General features: G+C 44.3%; 1 protein-coding gene across 1 annotated transcript in view; it reads right to left on the reverse strand.

Annotated features, from left to right (window-relative positions):
* Positions 1-573: 573 nt before the first annotated feature.
* Positions 574-22,269, reverse strand: part of MORN5 (MORN repeat containing 5) — a 34,603-nt gene continuing 12,907 nt past the window's right edge. The window contains exon 5 of the mRNA XM_038745939.1: positions 574-759. Within this exon, the coding sequence (XP_038601867.1) occupies positions 680-759 (80 nt within the window). The 3' untranslated portion in view covers positions 574-679. The remainder of the gene's footprint in view (positions 760-22,269) is intronic.

Below are 22,269 nucleotides of genomic sequence, written 5' to 3' on the forward strand. Positions count from 1 at the left end.
GTTTAATGGGTCACCGTTGATGATGATGATGATGATGATGTAATAGCCTTCTAGGATTGAGACAGAGGGAGGAAATGGGAAATTTAACCAAATGGAGAGTCCGGGAGGAGAATCTGGGATTATATTTTTCTGAACCACTGAATCCCCAGTCCACTGGCTCTGAAACTCATCACAGCGATAGGAACTCCTCCCCACCAACCTGGCATCTTCCTCACTCCGAGTGGCAGAACAAGAGAGGCTGCTCTATCTCAGCCCTTCAGGGCTGCAGAAAAGTGATAGGAACTCCTCCCCATCACCAGCATCTCATCCACTCTGAGTGGACCCTAACAAGGGAGGCTGCTCTATCTCAGCCCCTCAGGACTGTAGGAAGTGGGGAACGAACAGAGGTGGGGAGGTTGGGGAAGCAAAAGATGGACATTCAACCCCCCAGGAGTCTCTCAAACTTGTGAGGTTCAGTACAACAGTGATGGTCCTGTCTGAACTGGGAACCAAATAGCAGATCTCTCTCTCAACTGGCAATCTCAGCCTGTGTATTGGAAAGCCACACCAAGGAGCCTGCAGTTGAAAGGTATGCGTTTATTTCTGGTGGATACTGAAAACAATCAGCCTTCAGGCATAAGGGCAGGAACAAAGTCAATCCTCTGAAGCTGGGGCTCAGAATCTGGAAGAAGCCGCCTGGTCAAAGTTTGGGCTTGTAGCCGATGATCTCATCCCAACCTTTCCGGCAGGTCCGGGTGATCCACTCATGCTCATCTTCATCTTCAGTGGGAGAAAAAGATTGTCACACAGAGCGCCCAAAAGATCTGAAGCCCTGTTTTAACTCATCATGTTCCCCTCTCCCCCCTCCACTCCTTTCCAACCCATTCCCTAAACCAGGAGGAAAGTTTCCAGTAGTCAGGGCCTGTGGATTCTACATTTGGGATCAGCTGGGATCAGAAGGTCTAAGTGCTTTTTCCAGTTCAGTGGTGGGCCATTTTCACCCTGTCCTTCCACTTTTGCCCCTCAGAGCTGGTTTCTGGTTTGCCAGTCAGAGGAGTTCCAGAGACAACCACCAATGGCATAGAGGGAAACTTCACTCTCAGGAATTGGTGTCTGCCTTTGGCCCTCCGTTCCACTGGGAGAGAATTATCAACCTGGAAGATGGAGAAGATGTGATGGATCCTTACGGGAACAGCCTGCTTCCCTTAATCAGTGGTATTTATTGAGCACTTACTGTGTACTGTGTGCAGAGCACTAACCAAAGTGCTTGGGAAAGTATAATACAATAGAGTTCGTAGATGTGATACCTGTTCACAAGGAACTTGCAGTCTACAGGGGGAGATAGACATTAATATAAATTACAGATAGGGGAAACAGTAGCGTACAAAGCTATGGACATAAATGTTGTGGGACTGGGGTGAATATATAAGTGCTTAAGGGAATACACAGCAAAGTGCATAATCACAACATCGCCAAGGTCCACCCTTTCCTCTCCGTCCAAACTGCTAACCCATTAGTAGTCATCCTATCCTGCCTAAATTACTGCATCAGCCTCCTTTCTGACCTCTCAACCTCCTGCCTCTCCCCACTTCAGTCTACACTTCACTCCGCAGCCAGGATTATCATTCTACAGAAATGCTCAGGGCATGTTACCCCTGTCCTCAAAAATCTCCAGTGGTTGCCTCTCCACCTCCGTATCAAACACAAACTCCTCACTATTGGCTTTAAAGCTCTCCATCACCTTGCCCACTCCTACCTCACCTCCCTTCTCTCCTTCTAGATCCCAGCCCGCATACTCTGCTTCACGGGTGCTAACCTTCTCACTGTGCCTCCACCTCACTTGTCTCACCGCCGACCCCTAGACCACATCTTACCTCTTGCCTGGAACACCTTTCCTCCTCAAATCCACCAGACAATCACTCTTCCCTCCTTCCAAGCCCTACTGAAGGTGTACTTCCTCCAAGAGGCCTTCCCAGACTAAGCCCCACTTTTCCTCATCTCCCACTCCCTTCTGCATCACCCTGAATCACTCCTTTTGCATTTCCCCCCTCTCCCAGCCCCACAGCCCTTATGTATATATCTATGATTCTGTTTATTTATACTGATGCCTGTTTACTTGTATTTATGTCTGTCTCCCCCCTTCTAGACTGTGAGTCCATCGTGGGCAGGGATTATCTCTATTTACTGCTTTATTGTACTTTTCAAGCACTTAGTATAGTGCTCTGCACACCGTAAGTGCTCAATAAATATGATTGAATGAATGAATGAATTGACAGAGGGGGAGGGTGGATAAATAATAAATAATAATAATGATGGCATTTATTAAGCGCTTACTATGTGCAAAGCACTGTTCTAAGCGCTAAACACTGTTTTAAGCATTAAAATGAGGGATTAGTCAGGGAAGGCCTTTTGAGGGGATATGATTTTAGGATGATTTTGAAGGAAGGGAGGGTGGTGAAGCCTGACGGATATAATAATGATGGTATTTATTAAGCACTTACTATGTGCAAAGCACTGTTCTAAGCACTGGGGAGGTTACAAGGTGATCAGGTTGTCCCACAGGGGCCTCACAGTCTTAATCTCCATTTTACAGATGAGATAACTGAGGCCCAGAGAAGTTAAGTGACTTGTCCAAAGTCACACAGCTGACAAGTGGCGGAGCTAAGATTTGGACCCATGACCTCTGACTCCAAAGCCCGTGCTCTTTCCATTGAGCCACACTGGATATGAAGGGGGAGGGAGTTCCAGGCCCAAGGCAGGATGTGGACCAGGGATAAGTGATGGGATATATGAGATTGAGGTATGGAGAGTAGTTGGTGTTGTCTGAGTGAAGTGGGTGGAGTGGGTTGTAGTAGTAGATCAGTGAGAAAAGGTAATAGGGATAGAAATGATTGAGTGCCTTAAAACTGATGGTAAGGAGTCTCTGTTTAATGCAGAGGTGGATGGGCAACTGTTGGTGGATTTTGAGGAGTGGGAAGACAAGGACTGGGTGGTTTTCCAAAAAATTATCTGGCAGCAGAGTGAAACAGCATGGCTTAGTGGGTAGAGCACGGGCCTGGGAATCAGAAGGACCTGGATTCTAATTCCAGCTCTGCTACTTGTCTGCTGTGTGAACTTGAGCAAGTCACTTCACTTCTCTGGGCCTCAGTTCCCTCATCTGTAAAATGGGGATTAAGACTGTAAGCCCCAAATGGGACAAATACTATGTCCAACCTGACATGGTTTGGGACCTGGATCCCTCCTGGCTTTCCTTTCTGAAAAGAAGCTGGAGAAAGGCTGGCTCCCCCTTTCTGGGAGGGGGCAATTTCTCTGGGTGGGCTGACTGACTTGGCTGACATGGTCTCAGCTCCTTGTAGAGGGATGACATTTGGAGAAAGCTTTGGTAGCTACGCATGTCTGTTTTGGCCCAGGAGACACTGGAGCCCTCCACCTGCTGTGTAGCACAGCATGGGACAGATAGGTCTGCCTATATATATATATATATATATATAGGTCTGTCTCTCCCTCTAGACAGTAAGCTTGCTGTGGGCAGGGAATGTGGCTGCTTGAAGCTTGTTGTGGGCAGGGAATGTGGCTGCTTGTTGTTGCACTGTACTCTCCCAAGCACTTAGTATAGTGCTCTGCACATGGTATGTGCTCAATAAACGCGATTGACTGATTGAATGACTTCCCCAACCACAGCTCAGTGAGGCTGTGGGGAAAGAGGTAGGATCGGAAGCAGAGTGGCTTAGTGGAAAGAGCCCGGGCTTGGGATCAGAGGTAATGGGTTCTAATCCCTTCTCCGCCAATTGTCAGCTGTGTGACCTTGGGCAAGTCACTTCACTTCTCTGGGCCTCAGTTACCTCATTTGTAAAATGGGGATGAAAACTGTGAGCCCCACGTGGGACAACCTGATGACCTTGTATCCCTCCCCCAGCAATTAGAACAGTTCTTCGCACATAGTACACACTTAACAAATGCCATTATTATTATTATTATTATTATTATTATTATTATTATTATCAGGGTGGAAATGGGGGTGTGAAGGAGTGGGGAGGGGCTTAGGCAGGTGGGAAATGGGGGAAGATAGCAAGAGGTGATGTGCTTTCCCATTTCTGTTGTAGCAATTCCCACATATTATTTCTGACACTTCACATTCCCTCTCACAAACCGAATCAAGCCCCAGAAAAAGCTAAATTCTCCCTTGACACCTTTCCTTTTTATGGGGTAATTGGTTTCTGCAAGTATCTCTTCTCACAGCTCTCTCTCCCAATTTCCCTATCTTTCAAGTCCTCAAGAACTCCCAGAACTTTTAAAAAATTACCGTTCACAAGTCCAGGTGATTTCTGGGGTCCCTGGCCACTTGGTTAATACTCGTCTTTATTATTTAATAGCAAAGATCATGTATCAGATACTGGGGTTAAGACATGGGCAACCAGCATGTCCAAAAAAACCTAGGATGCTTGAAATTAGGGGCAGCATGTCTGTAAGACATGGCACCACACACAAGTCTTCTGGCTAATAATAACAACAACAATAATAATGGTATTACTTACTGAGCACTTTCTACATGCCATGCACTGTGCTAAGCACCAGATAGATGCAAGATCATCAGGTTGGACACAGTCATGTCCCATGTCGGGCTCACAGTCTAAGTAGAAGGAAGAACAGGTGTTGAATCTCCATTTTATAGATGAGGAAACTGTGGTACAGAGACTTAAAGTGATTTGCATGTCCAAGGTCACATGGCAGACAAGAGGCAGAGCCAGGATTAGAACCCAGGTCCTCTAACTCTCAGGCCCATGCTCATTCCACTGGACCATGCTGCTTCACCTGAGATTAAGAAAACGAGGTAAATGCTTTAAAGTGGTCTAGAGGAAAGAGCATAGGGCTGGTAAACAGGAGACCTGGATCCTAATTCTAGATCTGGCCTGCTGTGTGACCTTGGACAAGTTGCTTAACCTCTCCGTGCCTCAGTTACCTCATCTGTAAAATGGGGAGAAGAAATCTGCTCTTCCTGCCTCTTAGATGTGGGACAGAAATCTGTGTCTGATCTGATTATCTTGTACCTACTTCAGCACTTGGCACTAAATAAAAATCATCATTATTATTATTATTGTTGTTATTACCAGGGGTATAGTGTTGGTGTAGCTTGCCTGTGAGCCTTCCAAATGGTGGGTACAGAGTGGAACTTCTGGCCAAAGTGGACAGTTGATGTGGGCAGCCTTTCCAGGAAGTCCTGGTTGGGGGCTTCAGTCCCCGATGAAGAGAGTATGGACAAATCAGAGGACTAGAAATTCGACTAGGGGACAGAGGAGAAGGTATCTAAGATCACGACAGGAAGTAGCAGCCCTTCCTTTCTGTTTGTCTGTCTGACCCTTTCCTCTCCACGCAACTAAAACTTGGCCCCAGTCCAGTAGATGTCCTGAGGCCATGCTGACTTTAAATTCCTGAGGTTAAATTCCTGCTCCTGGTTTAGTGAATACAGTGTAGTGGAATGTCATAGCTGAAGGAATCAAGGGCTATTCTGACTGCCACCAAACTAAAAGGTTTAATTCATCTTTAAAGAAGCTTTTTGACTTTATGTGCTCTTCCAGAGCCTCAGACGTCTGCATAAGCTTTTCCTCAGTATACGGCTATGAGGCTTCAAAGATGCCATCCTAATCGGCATTTGACCAGGGTATTTTGTCTGATTTCCATTCCCGGCAAGATTCCAGGTGAGATCCTCCTGGACACTTGCCTGAATCCTAATCTGGCTTTAGATCAAAATTCGGCACAGCAGAATAGCAGCCAAAAAGGTACCGGAAAAGTGCAGAGAGCAACACCAAGCAACTCCATAGTATTTTCACTGGCCTTATCCAGACATTGGATACCCTTGACAGCAGACTATGGCCCTCAAAACTGCTAAGCAAATTCAGCTGCTCTAAGAAATTCACCAAGATCCTGAGGCTCATCCAAGATGGTAGGATTGGTTAAGTCAAAGTTGCAGGTGTCCAGTCAGACCCTTTGTCCATCACTGTAAGAGTGAAGTGCATTTGTGTGGGAGGTTCAATCCTGTTCAGCCTATTCTAACCTGCCCTAATATGAGCGATTTAGAGATGGAGTCCGAACATGCTTCCAAACCACTAAAACACTCTTCCAATTCACCAGACTACTCGCTGTCGTAGTAGTATATATTGAGCACTCATTGGTGGAATAAAAATAATAATGATAATTGTGGTATTTGCTAAGTGCTTGCTATGTGGCAAGCACTGTCCTAAGCGCTGGGGTAGATAATTAGGTCCCACATGAGGTTCACAGTCTAAGTAGGAGGGAGAATGAATCCCATTTTGCAGATGAGGGAACTGAGGCACAGAGAAGTTTAAGTGACTTGCCCAAGGTCACACAGAGGGTAAGTGATAGAGCCCAGATTAAAACCCAGGTCCTCTGACTCTCAGGCCAATAATCTTCTACTAGGCCATGCTGCTTCTCTCAATGTACTGTACTAAGTGCTTGGAAAGCACAAAAACAAGGAAGTGACACATTTTCTGTTCACAAGGAGCTCACCCACTAATGGTGTGGTAGACATAACAATATTTACAAATAGAATAATGAGATAAATAATTACATGTACAGTTGAATAAGTGTAAACACACAAGTGCTGAGAATGGGCATAAATAAGGTCATAGGTGCTAGAGCTGGCTATACAACTTAGGGTGCTGGGAAATCTTGGGAGAAGGCTTGCTGGAAGAGGTGGGATTTTAGGAGGTCTTTGAATCTGGGTACAGTTGCGGTCTGTTGGATTTGGGGAGGGAGTCCCAACTTGGGAGAACAGTGCGAAAGCAGGGACAAAGACGGTAGAGATGAGTGAGAGATAGAGTTCACGTGTTACCTTGGAAGGAACAAAGAAAGCAAGGTGGGAAACAGCAGGTGAAAAGAGCAGAAAGGCGAAGTGGAGCATGTTTTTGCAGAGCCTTGGAGCTGGTTGTGAAGAGTTTTTTGTTTCATGTGGAGGGAAAAGGGAAACCAGTGGAAGGTTTTGAGAAAGGAGAAATGTGAGGCAAAAAGCAGTGTAAGGACATGGTCCGTGCAGCAATATGTAATGTAGATTAGAGGGGGAGGAGGCAGGCGGTCCCAGAGAGGAAGCCAATGTAATAGTCTAGCCAAGATATGATTAGAGCTTGTTTCAGGGTGGAAGCTGTTTGTGTGGAGAGGAGGGACTGAACTGGGAGATGCTGCATAGGAAGAATCACTGAAAGTCTTTGACATAGGCATCCAGGAAATGCAATGTGCTGATGACTGTGTTCTTGAGGCATATACCCAGGAAACTGTGGAAAATCATCATGAATTGTTTGGCTGATTTGGCACAGTGCAGTGGACTGACAATAAATATGAAGAAAAATGAATTTACGTATCAGTCTACATCAGGGAAACCCTCTATATAAACAAAGATCTGCATTGGCACTACAGAACTTAGTGCTTTTGACCAGATGTGCTCCCTAAACATAATAGATGTACAATGACACACAGAGAAGCAGCATTACCTAGTGGAAAGAACACAGATCTGGGGGTAGAGGAACTGGTTTCTAATCCCTGTTCTGCCAAATGCTTGCTGTGTGACCTTGGGCAAACCACTTAACTTCTCTGGGCCTCAGTTTTCCTGGTCTTCTTCCTACTGAGACTGAGTTCCATGCACGACAGTGACTGTGTCCAACCTAATTATCTTTTATCTACCCCAGCACATAGAACAGTATTTGTCACATAGTAAATGCTTAACAAATACTATAAAAAGATAGAAAAAGTAGAAAACAGAATTTAAAGCCCATCTTGGACTTTAAACGATTGATTGATTGATCTTGGAGCATGGAGCTCTAGGCCACGCTGAAACATTATTAAGCTTTCCTATGGCTGTAAAATCTGGAACTCCTCCAGGAGTAGGAGCTAACTCTTTCTCTCATCTCTTCCCTCTGCGTCCCCGCTTTTATGCTGTTCCCCCAAGTTGGGTCTCCCTCCCTCCCCAGTTCCATCCAGCTTTTCAACAGTTCCACCAGATTCAGGTACGATCATTCCTCAACATCAAATGGCCGGACAAAATTAATGAACGATAGGGTCTACCTGTGGTGAAGCGATGCTCACCGGAGCTCATCTTCACTGAGTGGGACATGAGAGGATATCCAAGGTATGATAATAATGATAATTAATTATGATAATAATAATTATTATTATATATTAATAATTATGATAATAATGATAATGATAATATGATGATAATAGGATACCCAAGCTGCTGCTGCATTAGCTATTTGTTAAGCACTTACTACGTGTCAAGCACTGTTCCAAGTGATCCGGTACATTCATTCAATCGTATTTATTGAGCGCTTACTGTGTGCAGAGCACTGTACTACAAGTTAATCAGATCAGAAAGGTGAACCAAAAGAGGGGAATCTTACAGTAGCAGAGTCAGTAAATGCCACTCACACTTCTAGAGGACAAGCCCACCTACATGCCAAATGGGCCAGTCAGGCCACATATGGGACTGGCATAAAATTCATCCCATGTAGGTCTTTCCCAGTTGGTGAAAGAATGCCACTGGAGGGAGGTACGGAGGAGAACGAGCCTGTCACCTTCCTCTACTGAAACCACTACTCACAAAGGGACATCCACATTCCCAGTAATGGAACAGTCCACTTCCCTGAAAACTCTACGGACCTTGACTCTCAGAAGAGTCTCTTCAGAACCGAGGCTTGTTTCCAAGGAGTCCCAGTATTTGATAATGCTTCTGGCAAGGCCCAGTGTCAATGCACACAAGAGCTCCAATTGAGGTCACTTGTGATGCTCAAGTCTCCATTGTGTCTCCTTTCCTCCTTTAGTGAAAGAGACTCTCGCTGGCAGTGAGTGCTGGAAATCATTCAGAGACACAAAGCGCTGCTTCCTTGGGGAATGAGCATAGATTTGCCAGAAGATTCACTGAGTGAGGCAGTCACTGGAGAGCTGCACTATGAATGGAAAGGAGAGCCTAGATGGTCAGAGCTAGTGTGAGAGAGCGAGGTGGGGCCTGTGGCTGATGATTTGGCCTACCAGGGTCAGGTCACGCTGGCAGAAAAAAAAAAATCCCTCCAAGTCACCAGGCCAAGAAAAGGCCATGCTGAGTCCTCATGTGCCTCCTCAAGGAAGGAGGCATATCCAGCTTCAATCTATCCATCAATCAATCTATCGTATTTTTTGAGAGTGTAAAGCACTGTACTACGTGCTTGGGAGAGTACAATATAACAGAGTTGGTAGACGCATTCCTTGATCACAGTGAGCTTAGTGTCACCCTTGTCTTCAAGGAATGGTGATCAGAAACAGTGTGGTCTAGTGGAAAGAGAACGGGCCTGGGAATCTGCTGACCTGAGTTCAAATCCAGGTTCCACCACGTGGCTGGTGTATAACCTTGGATGAGTCACTTCACTTCTCTGATCTTCAGTTACCTCCTCTGCAAAATGTGGTTTCAATATCCGTTTTCCCTCCTACGTAGATGTTGAGCCCCATGTGGGACCCCATCTTGAATCTACTCCAGCACTAAGAAGAGTGCTCGGAACATAGTAAGCGCTTAACAAATACCATAATTATTACTATTATTCAGGGAGCTCAGTGCTCGACAAGTAGTACAGGGTCTTTTTTTAAATGGTATCAGTTAAGCGCTTACTATGTGTCAGTTACTGTACTAACTGCTGGAGTAGATCCACGCTAATCAGGTTGGACACAGTCCCTGTCCCACATGGGGCTCACAGTATTAATCTCTATTTTACAGATGAGGTAACTGAAGCCCAGAGAAGTGAAATGACTTGCCCAAGGTCACACAGCAGTCAAGTGACAGAGCTGGAATTAGAACCCAGGTCTGTCCGACTCCCCGAGCCCGTACTCTATCCATTAGGCCATGTTACTTTTATGCCCCGGTCTTGGATGGGAGATGCGGACCCAAGGATTCACAGACTCACCAGCCCTACTGTGGCTCAGTGGACAGAGCCCGGGCTTGGGAGTCAGAGGTCACAGGTTATAATCCCGGCTCCACCACAGGTCAGCTGTGTGACTTTGGGCAAGTCACTTAACTTCTCTGGGCCTCAGTTACCCATCTGTAAAATGGGGGTTAAGACTGTGAGCCCCACGTGGGACAAACTGATCACCTTGTATCTATCCCAACACTTAGAACAGTGCTTTGCACATAGTAAGCACTTAACAAATACCATTATTATTATTATTATTATTTTCTCTGGAAATGGGAGGCAGCCATGAGAATGGTACTCTGGGCCTCGGTCCCCTATCCGGCGGTGATAGGTGCTTTGAAATCCTTGAATGTGAATATGAGAGATCTGACAAAGCCCAGGAGGGCAGTAAGGGAGCTCAGGGAAGCAATGGGATTCTAGGAAACCCTCCACCAGCCGGGACCTCAGGAGGCTCGTTGCAGAGAGCGGCCCAGACACGTTAGAGCATAAAGAGTTAAGCTCTGGTTAAACATACTTTTGCCACACTAAAAGAAGACTGGTTGATAATTACAGTACTGTAGTTTTAGGGCTATTTGAATCAGTGCAGCTGCAACCTCTTCAGTAGTAACCCCTGAAACAAGACAAACTGGGTTTATTGTACTGAACGAGTCTTAAAACCCCTCCCTGATTGTTAGTAATTGGCAGCAATGGACTTAACAGCCTCTTGACTACCCTTTTTACACTCTACCTGACTGTGCAGCTAACAATTTAAATCACAGATGCCTCTCCTCCTTTGTAGCAGCTGCTTGTTAACTATACAGTCCCCCTTTTCTGTCTCTGCCGGCTTCCATAACCCTGCCACACCAGGGTGAGGCTGGAGAATCACATTTCATCAATATTTAAAATGGAATTAAACCTTGAGGTTTGATTAATGCTACCAGATAGCGAGTTGTAATTACTATTTTGCAAATGGCAATTGTCTGAATATGTTAATATGATTGTCTAAGCACATCTTCACCTTCTCCAGTAATTTTCCCTTTGGAAAAAAAAAGATTAAAAAAATACAAACTCCTTAATCAATTGTAAATTATTACCCTTCGCACAATTAAGGAGAACATGGCTCTTCCAACAGAATGGAGGAGAGCAAGAACAATTTCTATCTTACCACATTTATCTTAAAAAAGTTTATTTGCTTCTCATCCCAGGCTCTGTGGCCTAGAAGAGTATCTGTCACAAGTTTTACGGATCCCTAGAAATGTCTTGGGTCCTGAGGTGAGGGCAAGCCCTGGCTCCCTTTTTTAGGGGATGGTATTGAGGAAAAACCAAAGAATTGCCCTGGACAGTGCGTTTGCCTATATGATTGCCTCCCTGGGGTTTTCTGAAAGGGGCAGAGTTTGCTCACACTCATTCAGAGTCAGAATCCTAAAAAGAAACAGAGTCTGAATGGATGAGGTCCTGCTCTGCACACAGTAAGCACTTAATAAATATGATTGAATGAATGGAGACAATGATGCCAATCAAGCAGCATGGTCAAGTGGATAGAACACAGGCCTATCTAATCCCGGCTCCTCCACTTGTCTGTGGTGTGACCTTGAGCTGGTCACTTAACTTCTCGGCTACCTCATCTGCGAAGTGGGGATCAAGACTAGGGGCCCCATGAGGGATATGGACTGTGTCCAACCTGATTAGTGTGCATCTTGTCTTATGTTGTCGAGTCGTCTCTGACCCATAGTGATGCCGTGGACACATCTCTCCCAGAACTCCCGACCTCCAACTGCAATCGTTCTGGTAGTGTATCCATAGAGTTTTCTTGGTAAAAATAAGGAAGTGGAATACCACTGCCTCCTTCTGCACAGTAAACTCTAGTCTCTGCCCTTGACTCTTTCCCGTTCCGCTGCTGCCCAGCACAGGTGAACTTTAACTTGTAGTAGATTGCCTACCACTCGCTAGCCACTGCCCAAGCTAGGAATGGAATGGGTATGCCTCTACTTGACTCTCCCTCCTGTAGTCAAGACTGGTAGAGTACTGGAAACCCTCCAGGTGCGAACTTGTACTTCCCAAGCGCTTAGTACAGTGCCCTGCACACAGTAAGTGCTCAATAAATACGATTGAATGAATAACAAATGAATGACCCTGAGAGGGGAATGCATATCTACCCCAGCATTTAGTACAGCGCCTGGCACATAGTAAGTGCTTAACAGAGACCATTAAAAGCAATATAGGTCTAGATGGCATCTGAAGTCTCATTGGCTTCAGTTTCTGTGAAGATGGATATTTCCACTTTGGAGCCAAGAGCGGTGGTGGGAGATGTTAGAGCTGTTTCTTGTGGAGGAGCCCCCTGAAACTTCCCACCAAGCAGCCTGGGAAGTTGGGCCTTAAGCTCTGTTGAGAGAGGAGTACCCTGATTAGGAAATTGTCATTTTTTTTTTCACCACAGATGGAGTGTTTAGAAAGTGAATTGTATCAGTGAGCAGGTTGCAACCTTCCAATCTGGGGTAACCACGTGCTCCTTGTGCCTCCCCCTGCATCTGCATCCCCCTGGCCAATTCTGGGGAACGGAGGAGTAATCAAAAGATTATAATTGGATTGTGCTCCGACCCCCACTATCCTGCATCCCCTCACCATACCACTCCTAGGGAATATTGACACAAAGAAGTCCCTTATTTGTGGAATAATCTCTCTCTGTTCCTTCCTGCCATCTCCACTCCTCTATTTTCAATCACAGATTAAAGCTTCAGGAAGCTTTCCCAGATTCCCCCGACCACTCTCCAGTATGCCAGCACAATTCCTGGCCCATTCTTCCCACTCATTTTTGAATTAACCAAATTCATATATATGCCCAGATTTTTGTGACATGCTTGTGCATCTGTTTTGTCCACCTGATCAGATTGAAAACTCCTTAGGGAAGAGACAGAAAGGTACACTCCAAACACACTCAGTAAAGACTGGATTGATCCCAAATTGCACTCCAAACACACTCAATGACCACTGGATTCATTCCAAACCTTGGGTAACAGCATAAACCAGGTAATGGCTGGAAGAACTTCTTCTTCTGGGGCTGTTCCATGAGTCGTGAGGAAAAATTTTCTAACTGCTTCTTGGCCACTACTGGGATCTTCAGTGGAGGTCTCTGCAGTACAGACTTGCTCTGCCTGAATCTTCCAAGACACAACCAAACTCATCTCCCCCACCATTTCCTAATTTATGGTCCTCTGAGGATCCAGTCAAAATGCAAATTACTGGTCCCTACTGTCTCCATACTGTTCTTTATTTTAATATCTCTAGAAGCCGTGCTAAAAGTCAGTGGCTTGGAAATCCAACGGGAGAGAAAAATCAGCAAAATAAACTTATCCAGCAATTACACTAGGAAGGATCAAGGCCCCTGCTATTCTGTTTCCTAAAAGTGGACCCAGAATTACAGGGAGCTAAAATCCAGCACAGGCTCCAACATTCTTGGAACTCTGGGAAGTGCAGGTTTTAAGTTTGATATTACTGGCACCATCTACCGGTTCCCATTACCAGGCTTTAATTCCATAATTGCTCCACCATTACTGCACGGGCTACTGTAACCGTCAGCCGTTGTCCGTCTGTTTGCAATAGTTCCGTCTGTTTAGGCACTCTCTCCGAGTCTCATGGGACTTCAGGGTGCATGGTTTGAAAAAAAAAAGGTAAATATTCTTGTGCAAATTGAGGATTATAATCCAAATGCCAGGTAATGGTTTTCATATGAAGCCAGTTAAGGCAAGTCTGGGCAGAGGTGTTCAACGGAAAGAGGACTGAATTTGGGAAGATAAACAAAGGCTTAGGAGATCCAACTCTCTCACCTCTGCTACATGAGGGGAAAATCACTTTGAAGCACTTGGTTCACCTTTTGGCCATAACATTTCCAAGGTATTCATTTCTTGATGTTCAGATCAAGCTTTTGAATTCATTCATTCATTCACTTATTCAATCATATTTATTGAGCGCTTACTGTGTGCAGAACACTGTACTAAGCGCTTGGGAAGTACAAGTTGGCAACATATAGAGATGGTCCCTACCCAACAGCGGGCTCACAGTCTAGAAAGGGGAGACAGACAACAGAACAAAACATATTAACAAAATAAAATAAATAGAATAGTAAATATGTACAAGTAAAATAGAGTAATAAATACATACAAACATATATACAGGTGCTGTGGGGAGGGGAAGGAGGTAGGGTGCGGGGATGGGGAGAGGAAGGAGGGGGCTCAGTCTGGGAAGGTCTCCTGGAAGAGGTGAGCTCTCAGTAGGGCTTTGAAGGGAGGAAGAGAGCTAGCTTTTGAATGGTCTATAAGCAACAAGACTTTTTTATGGCCTTTCTTAAGCATTTACTATGTTCCAGGCACTCTAGTAAGCACTGGGGTAGATGCAAAATAATCAGTTTGGACACAGTCCATGTCCCACATTTTACAGATGAGGTAACTGAGGCACAGAGAAGCTAAGTTACTTGTCCAAGGTCACACAGCTATTCTCAACCTTATTCTAGTCTACATCTATTCTACATCTGAAATAGAGTTTATCATTCACCAGACCTGTTCAGGAAGAAGTTTCCATTTTGTAACCAAAAAGAATTCATTACTCCAAATGGGGAGATCTTTTGTGAGAAGTGTATGCTCATCACGGGCAGGAAATGTTTCTACCAACTCTGTTGCAGTGTACTCTCCCAAGTGCTTAGTTTAGTGCTGTGCACACAGTAAGTGCTCAATAAATATCACTGATGATTAAGTGTAAATCCTAGGAGAATGCATTTCCTTGGAGAAGTTTCCCAAGCGCTCAATAAATAAGATTGAATGAATGAATGAATGAATGAATCTGTGACTTTCCCCATTGAAGGTCAGGAAGATTGAGGGCATCACTTTTCACTTTTTATCGCTTTCCACATCCCCTTTTCCAACCTCCAGCATACTTTCCTCCAAGGGATTCAAACAGACGAGGATCTGACAACTTTTCAAACTTCGTGCCTGCCATCTCCTCTGCTGGAAAATGTGCCAGAGAGAACATAGTCAATGCGCAGGGAAGATCGAGCCTTTCAAAAATCAAATGGACAGAAGCCATGCTTAGAGAGGAAGGGAAAGTGAATGCAGAGCCAGAAAAGGCAAGGAAATTCTTGGAGAGTGTAGCAGACCAGAAAAATTAGGGAAGCAGGGCTTTGCAAACACGCCTCCTATCCAGACCAAGATCCCAAGGCAGTTGGAAACAACAAAGGTTGCCCATCAGAAACATGAATCTCATCAACTCTTCAGCCTCCTCCTGTACCTTTGTATGTTTACTCATGCCTATCTTCAGCCCCTGTGCATATATGTATACCCAACTGGACATTCAACTTTATTTATTCTACTCAATTATTTCCCTTATCCCATCTCTACTTTAATGTCTATCTCCCCTGGAGACTGTAAGCTTCTTGTGGACACAGATCATGTCTACAGACTCTTTTTTGTTGTACTTTTCCAGTGCTTAGTACAGTGCTTTGCAGGCAGTAAGCCCTCAAGAAATACCATTGATTGATTGATTGATTCTAATTCCACTGCTTGTGAATATTTCTGTGCCAGTCTCCCTTATTAGAGTGTCAGCTCAAAGAGGGCTGGGTTTGGGCTTGTGCTTTAGTTGTACTTCCAAAGCATTTATTACAGTGCACTGGACTTGGTAGGTGCTCAATAAATACCATTACTAGTGCTATTAATATTATAGGATGTTTGGAAATTTGGTGCTTTAAAACCATGAGCATTGAGAGTATTCTCTCTAACCCCATTATTAATTGGATCACTTCCACAGGGATGTCTCTTCTGAATAACAATCCCCCTCTAAAAATAGAATTGTGTCATTCATTCCCCCACCTTTTATTTCCCCTTTCTCTGCTCTCCATGTGAGTGGTTATTTAATGCATAAATGATGCTTTCTACTTGGAGTTGCCATTTTGGGCAGCTTGCAAAGCCGCTGGGATGCTTTCAATCTTTATGAGTCAATAATGTAATTCGCTACAGTCAGAAAGGTGATTACTAGGCTGATCTCAGAATAAACACTGGAAATCTCAGATACTGCAATTTAGAAAGCAGATATTTAAGTGAGACTTACCTTGCTGGTCTCTAATTGGCAACAGGGCTAATGAGGTTGGAAAGGCAGAGGAAAAAGTATGTCCTTCCACCTTGAAATCACTTCATTCTATTTCTGTCCCAGTACTGTCACTCATTCAATCAATTTACTGATCAACTGTATTTATTGAGGAGTTACTGTGTGAAGAGTCCTGTACTAAGCGCTCGGGAGAGTACAATAGAACAGAGTTGGTAGATACATTCCCTGCTCAAAACATCCCTAAAAGGCTCCAAATGGACTGCCCATTCACCCAAGAAACTTGATTTCGAAGAAAACCACAGTCCCACCATAAACCTTCACTTCCCCCATCCGCTGCTGACGAATGATGGAAGCATAGTGGCGAAGATGTTTTAGGATTCTTGGCTCAGAAAAATTTGGAATTTGGACTTTCTATAATGGGATCCCTGTTCTCTGTGGCTTCCTGATCCCACCTAAGGGGCCAACGCTTTGGAGAAAAATAACGTCTGAATCATTTGGCATAGACCCTTCCCTGCTTTGGTGCATACTGATGGGCGTTCAGGAGCTAAATCCGGAAGCACATTTCCTGACTGCAGACCAACTGCAAAGGGGAAATAGAGAACGAGGAAGCCAAGGCCCAATTCCAAACCCAGTTTTCAAGCTCATGGAGTTGTCAGAGCCAATTCAGGCTTGGAAGGATCCGTGGGAAGTCAGGCACTGTCTACCCAGATGTGGGGAATGTTTGAAGAGAAGGCTTTTGGGGAATCCTACCTAATGGAAATGGGTAAGTGGAAGCTTTTCACTTTGTCTTGGCCCGTGATGAGCTACAGGGCTCAGAGTCTGGGCAAAAGGCTCATGATGTGGATGGGCTTTAAAGGATCTGGGTTTTAGGCACCAGAAAGAGTTGCAATCCCCAAATGACTGACATCATCAGCAGACACTACCTCTTTTGAAAGGGTTATTTATGGACCGAGGGTTGATGAGGCATTTGAAAAGATTTGGGGGTAATTACCCTTAATATGTGGCAAATCAGGGGATTAACTTTTAACCCTTCCTCTCCTAACCTTCCTTTCATACCTCTTCGGGAGGATGCTCGACCTGTATTCTAGATTCATACATCTATCTAGTATGTATCTGTGTTTGACTTAACCTCACCAGTTGTAGTTGTCTGCAAAGTAATTGTGGTAATCCTACCTCTCCCATTAACGACAACGAGAGAGATCCTCAAATGAAAGGCACGATTATTAATATTCAAAGAAAGAGCCCACGTAGCCATTTTAACACATACAACTAACAATGGGCCAAATTTGCTTTGTAGAAGAGACAGAGGCTTAGCAACCCAAATTAGTTGATGTAAAAGCTGAAATTCTTCCCCAAAAGGTCTCCAAACCATTCTTGAAGAATATCCTGATTATCAATAATGTCTTAAGCTTTACATGAGCATTACTCCCTTTGTTGTCTGAAATGTAGAATCAACCACATCTGGCAAATGTCCTAGAGCTAAAAATCTTTCCTACAGCATGTAATTCCAAATGGTTAAATATATAACGGCAAATAGTGATAGTGCTGCTCTTCAAAATAACTCCAACTTCACTTCAATAAGAACAATGCCTTTAGCTTCATTTGAATCTTAAAAATATCTCATGGCAGCGAAGATTTGGAAGAAAAGCCCATCCATACTCGAACCTGTTGGCTCTGTGCAGAATTTAAATTCAGTTTCATGATGTTTACATAAAATGTAGGAATAGGGGAATGGAATCACTGGGCATGGAAATGCAGTAGAGAGAACATTCAGCGGGGAGAATGTGCTATGTACCTATTGGTATTATTGGGTGAAAACCTTCTGGTCACTGATGGCGAAGACACCAGTCAGAAGAAGACCACACTCCTAAAGTGATTAATGTCCTGTCAGACCTGAGAGATCACTTCCTAACTCAGCCAACCAGTTAGTCAACATAGCTAAGAGCTGTTGTTCCCCCGTGAACACACTGATTCACTGTCTGCTCCACTTTACTCCTCCAGCCTGAGCATATTTTAAATTCAGCATGCTGCCAGATGGGCAGTTTGGACCTGAGGGGCTCTTTGACTCAAGTGAGTTTTTGTTCTCAATCCCAAGGCTCAAGGGAGCTTTAAACATCGGTGAAAATCCAGAACAATTCAGCCCATTTGGGCAGGTAATTTCTCTTTTTGAGCCACTTTCAGGTTACCTATTCTCTGTACTTAAATCTCTTCTTTCTCGTTACTTATCCTTTGCCCAGGTCCTCCTGCTAGACTGGAACTACCCCCCAACCTTTATATCCAACAGACCACCATGTACATAGCCCCAAAGTCCTACTAAAATCACATCTCTTCCAAGAAGTCTTCCCCTACTAATCCCTCATTTCCTCTACTCCCTCTCCTTTCTGTATTGCCTATTCACTTGAATCTGTACCCTTTAAGAATGTAATCTTCACCCCACCCTCAGACCCACACACTTACATATATACCTGTAATTCATTTTAATGTCCATCTTCCCCTCTAGACAGTATCCTCCTTGTGGGTGGGGAACATGTCTACCATCTCTATTGTACTGTACTTTCCCATGTGCTTAGTACAGTGCCTCAACACACAGTCAGTGATCAATAAATTCCTTTGATTTGCTGATTGATTGACAATGAAAAATAGGTATATGTTTGATAGTTCCCAACAATTGAATTTTTATTAAGAAGGGAAGTAAACATTTTTCTCCTTCAGCCCGTCTCTACTTGAGGATCTGCAAAAGATTTTTTGAAGAAATAAGCTGAGGAATATGGGTAGAGTGGTGATGCTTTAACATCAGAACTGGGGCCATGTTAAGAAATGTTTCATTAAAATATTCATCTCAGTCCTGTGCTATGCCGTGTTGCCAGCCACAACACTTTGTAGACGGCTGCCAGTGATACAGACACATACGATGACTAGTAACTTTCGGAAGTCAATAGGACTGGAGATTCTCCCTGTCAGGATGGTGACCACATCTACCAACTCTGTCATGTTATACTCTCCCTAGTGCTTAGTGCAGTGCTCTGCACACAGTTAAGTGCTCAGTATATATCACTGATTGATTAAAGGAGAGGGTTGTAGGGCAGGTGTTGCCTGATCTTAACGCCACTTTTTAACAACATATAGATGAGCACTGGACATTTGATATATGCCCCACCTTCAACCCCACAGCATCTATGTACGTATCTTTAAATTATATATTTTAAGTTACTTACTTATATCAATGTCTGTCTCCCTCTCTAGACTGTAAGTTCATTGTGGGCAGGGAATGTGTCTGCCAACTCTGTTGCACTGTGTTCTTCATTTTTGAAGATGATGCCATGTCAGGTGATATCTTTTCCATAAGTGTGAATATGGTCAAAAAGACTAATGCCCAATTGGCATTCTTTTCCATATCGTATGGCCATAAAGACAGTTCTCTACTGTGCTAATGTGCTTGCCTCATTCGGGGCCTGTCTAATAATAAATATTAGCAATAATAATAATAATAGTTGTGGTATTTGTTAAGTGTTTACTATGAATCGCTGTATTAAGCTCTAGGGTAGATACAAGATTTTCAGACCAGACAGAGTCCCTGTGCCTTTTGGGGTTCACAATCTAATGCAGAAGGAGCCATTTTACTGATGAGGAAACTGAGGCATAGATAAGTTTAAGTGACTTGCCCAAGGTAACACAGCGGGCATGAGGTGGAGCCAGAATAAGGACCTCTGACTCCCAGGATCATGCTCTTTCCATCAGACCACACTGCTTCTCTTGTTTTGGAGTTTGAACTTACCCCTTAGATAACTTTGCTTAAGGAGAGCAATTGCTTTCCTGGTTCCCCACAGCAGAGTGATCTCTTTGCTGTGGTGGTCTCCTGCAGGCTTCTCCATCTTTAAATAGTTTCTTCTGCCCTCGCTATTCAGTTCACCATTCAATGATTGCTTGGGTATTGGGCTTCTATAAATTATATGTAATAAATTCTATATTTATGTTAACATCTGCCTCCCCTTCTAGACTGTAAGCTCCTTGTGGGCAGGGAATGTGTCTATCAACTCTGTTGCACTGTGCTCTCCCAAGCGTTCAGTACAGTGCCCCGCACACAGTAATCACTCAATCGGTACCACTGATTGATCGATATTCTGCTGTCATCCACTTTTCTGCAATGCCTCGCTCAGCTATTTTGCTGTGAGCACTGCCTCAGTGCTGCTGAACTGACTGCATTCCAGCATCTCTTTGCTGGTGCCTCTGTCTCACCATTTGTTGCAGAATGGGCTTTCACCAAAACTTCTCTGTTTATTACTTATCAAGAAAGATATAATAATAATAATGGTATTTGCTACGCTCTTACTATGTTCCAGGCACTGTACTAAACACTGGGATGGATACAAGCAAATCGGGTTGGACACACACCCTGTCCCCCTTGGAGCTCACAATCTCAGTCCCCATTTTACAGATGAGGCAGCAGGCACAGAGAAGTGAAATGACTTGTCCAAGGTCACACAGCAGACAAGTAGCCGAGCTGGGATTAGAACCCATGCCTGCGTTCTATCCACTAAGCCATGCTGCTCACCCAAAAACAGGGACTTAAGGCAACCTTAGTTTTAACCGTTACCTGCTTGCATTGCCATAATTAAATCTTAATGGTGGATTAAGTTTACAAATCTAGCTTTGTAACAACAGAATAAAATAGTAATTTCTGATTTCCGATTAGTACAGGTTAAAGCAGTTTAGTCCAGAAGTCCTTGCCAGAGTGATTTCAAACAGTCGTATTTATTGAATGACTTCTGTGTTCAGAGCCCTGTACTTAAGTGAGTTCTAGATAACAGAGTTGGTAGCCACGTTCCTTACTCACAATGAGCTTACAGTCTAGAGGGGGAGAAAGACAGTAAAATAAATAAACAAATTATGGATAGGTTCATAAGGGATGTGGTTCTGAAGGTGGGGTAGATATCAAGTGCTTAAAGGTTATAGATCCAAGTGTATAGGGGACGCAGGAGGGAGAGGAAGTAGGGGAAATGAGAACTTAGTTGGGGAAGGCCTCTTGGAGGAAGTGTAATTTTAATACACCTAAATTAAATTAAAATTTTAATTTCAATACATAGAGAAGCAGCGTGGCTTAGTGGAAAGAGCATGGGCTTGGGAGTCAGAGGTCATGGGTTCTAATCCCGGCCCTGCCACCTACCAGCTGTGTGATTTTGGGCAAGTCGTTTCACTTCTCTGTGCCTCAGTTAACTCATCTGGAAAGTGGGGATTAAGATTGCAAGCCCCACGTGGGACAACCTGATTACTTTGCATCTATCCCAGCACTTAGAACAGTGCTTGGCACATAGTAGGTGCTTAACAAATTCCATCATTATTATTATTATTATTATCATTATTATTAAAAGGGGACCCAGAACTGAGCCTCCAGGAACTCCCACTGTTAGAAGGTGAGAGGCAGAGGAGGAGCCTGTAAAGGAGTCTGAGAAGGAATTACCAGATAGATAGGAGGAGAACCAGGAGAGGACAATGCCACTGAAGCCAAGGTTGGATAATGTTTCAAGGCAGTCCTCAGTGTTGAAGGCAGCTGAGAGATTGAGGAAGATTGGGATGTAATAGAGGCTGTCAGATTTGCAAGAAGAAGGCCAGTGGTAACCTTAGGGATGGGAGTTTCTGTGGAGCGAAGGGGGAAGAAGCCAGACGGGAGAGGGTAAAGGAGATAATTGGAGGAGAGGAAATGAAGGCAGCACATGTTGACAACTTGCTCAAGGTATTTGGAGAGGAATGGTAGGAGGGAGATGGGATAATAATTGAAGGGAGCTGTGGGGTCAAGGGAGGTTTTTTTCAGGTTAGGGGATGCCTGAGCATGTTTGAAAGCAGTGGGGAAGAAGCCATTGGAAATGAATCGTTGAAGGTGGTGGTCAGGGAGGGAAGAAGGGAGTGGACAAATGTTTTGATAAGTTGTGAAGTGATGGTGTCGGAGACACAGGTGTTGGGGTGGCTTAGCAGCATGGTGGAGTAAATAGAGCACGGGCCCGGGAGTCAGAAGGTCATGGGTTCTAATCCAGGCTCCGCCACCGATGGCCTTGGCCAAGTCACTTGACTTCTCTGTACCTCAGTTACCTCATCTGTAAAATGGGGATTAAACTGTTAGCCCTCTGTGGGACAGGGAGCATGTCCAATCCAATTTACTTGTATCCACCCCAGCGCTTAGTACAGGGCCTGGCACATAGTAAGCTCTTAAATATTCATTCATTCATTCGATCTCATTTATTGAGCGCTTACTGTGTGCAGAGCACTGTACTAAGCGCTTGGG

This window comes from Tachyglossus aculeatus, chromosome 4 (assembly GCF_015852505.1).
Source record: "Tachyglossus aculeatus isolate mTacAcu1 chromosome 4, mTacAcu1.pri, whole genome shotgun sequence".
Classification (NCBI taxonomy): Eukaryota; Metazoa; Chordata; class Mammalia; order Monotremata; family Tachyglossidae; genus Tachyglossus; species Tachyglossus aculeatus.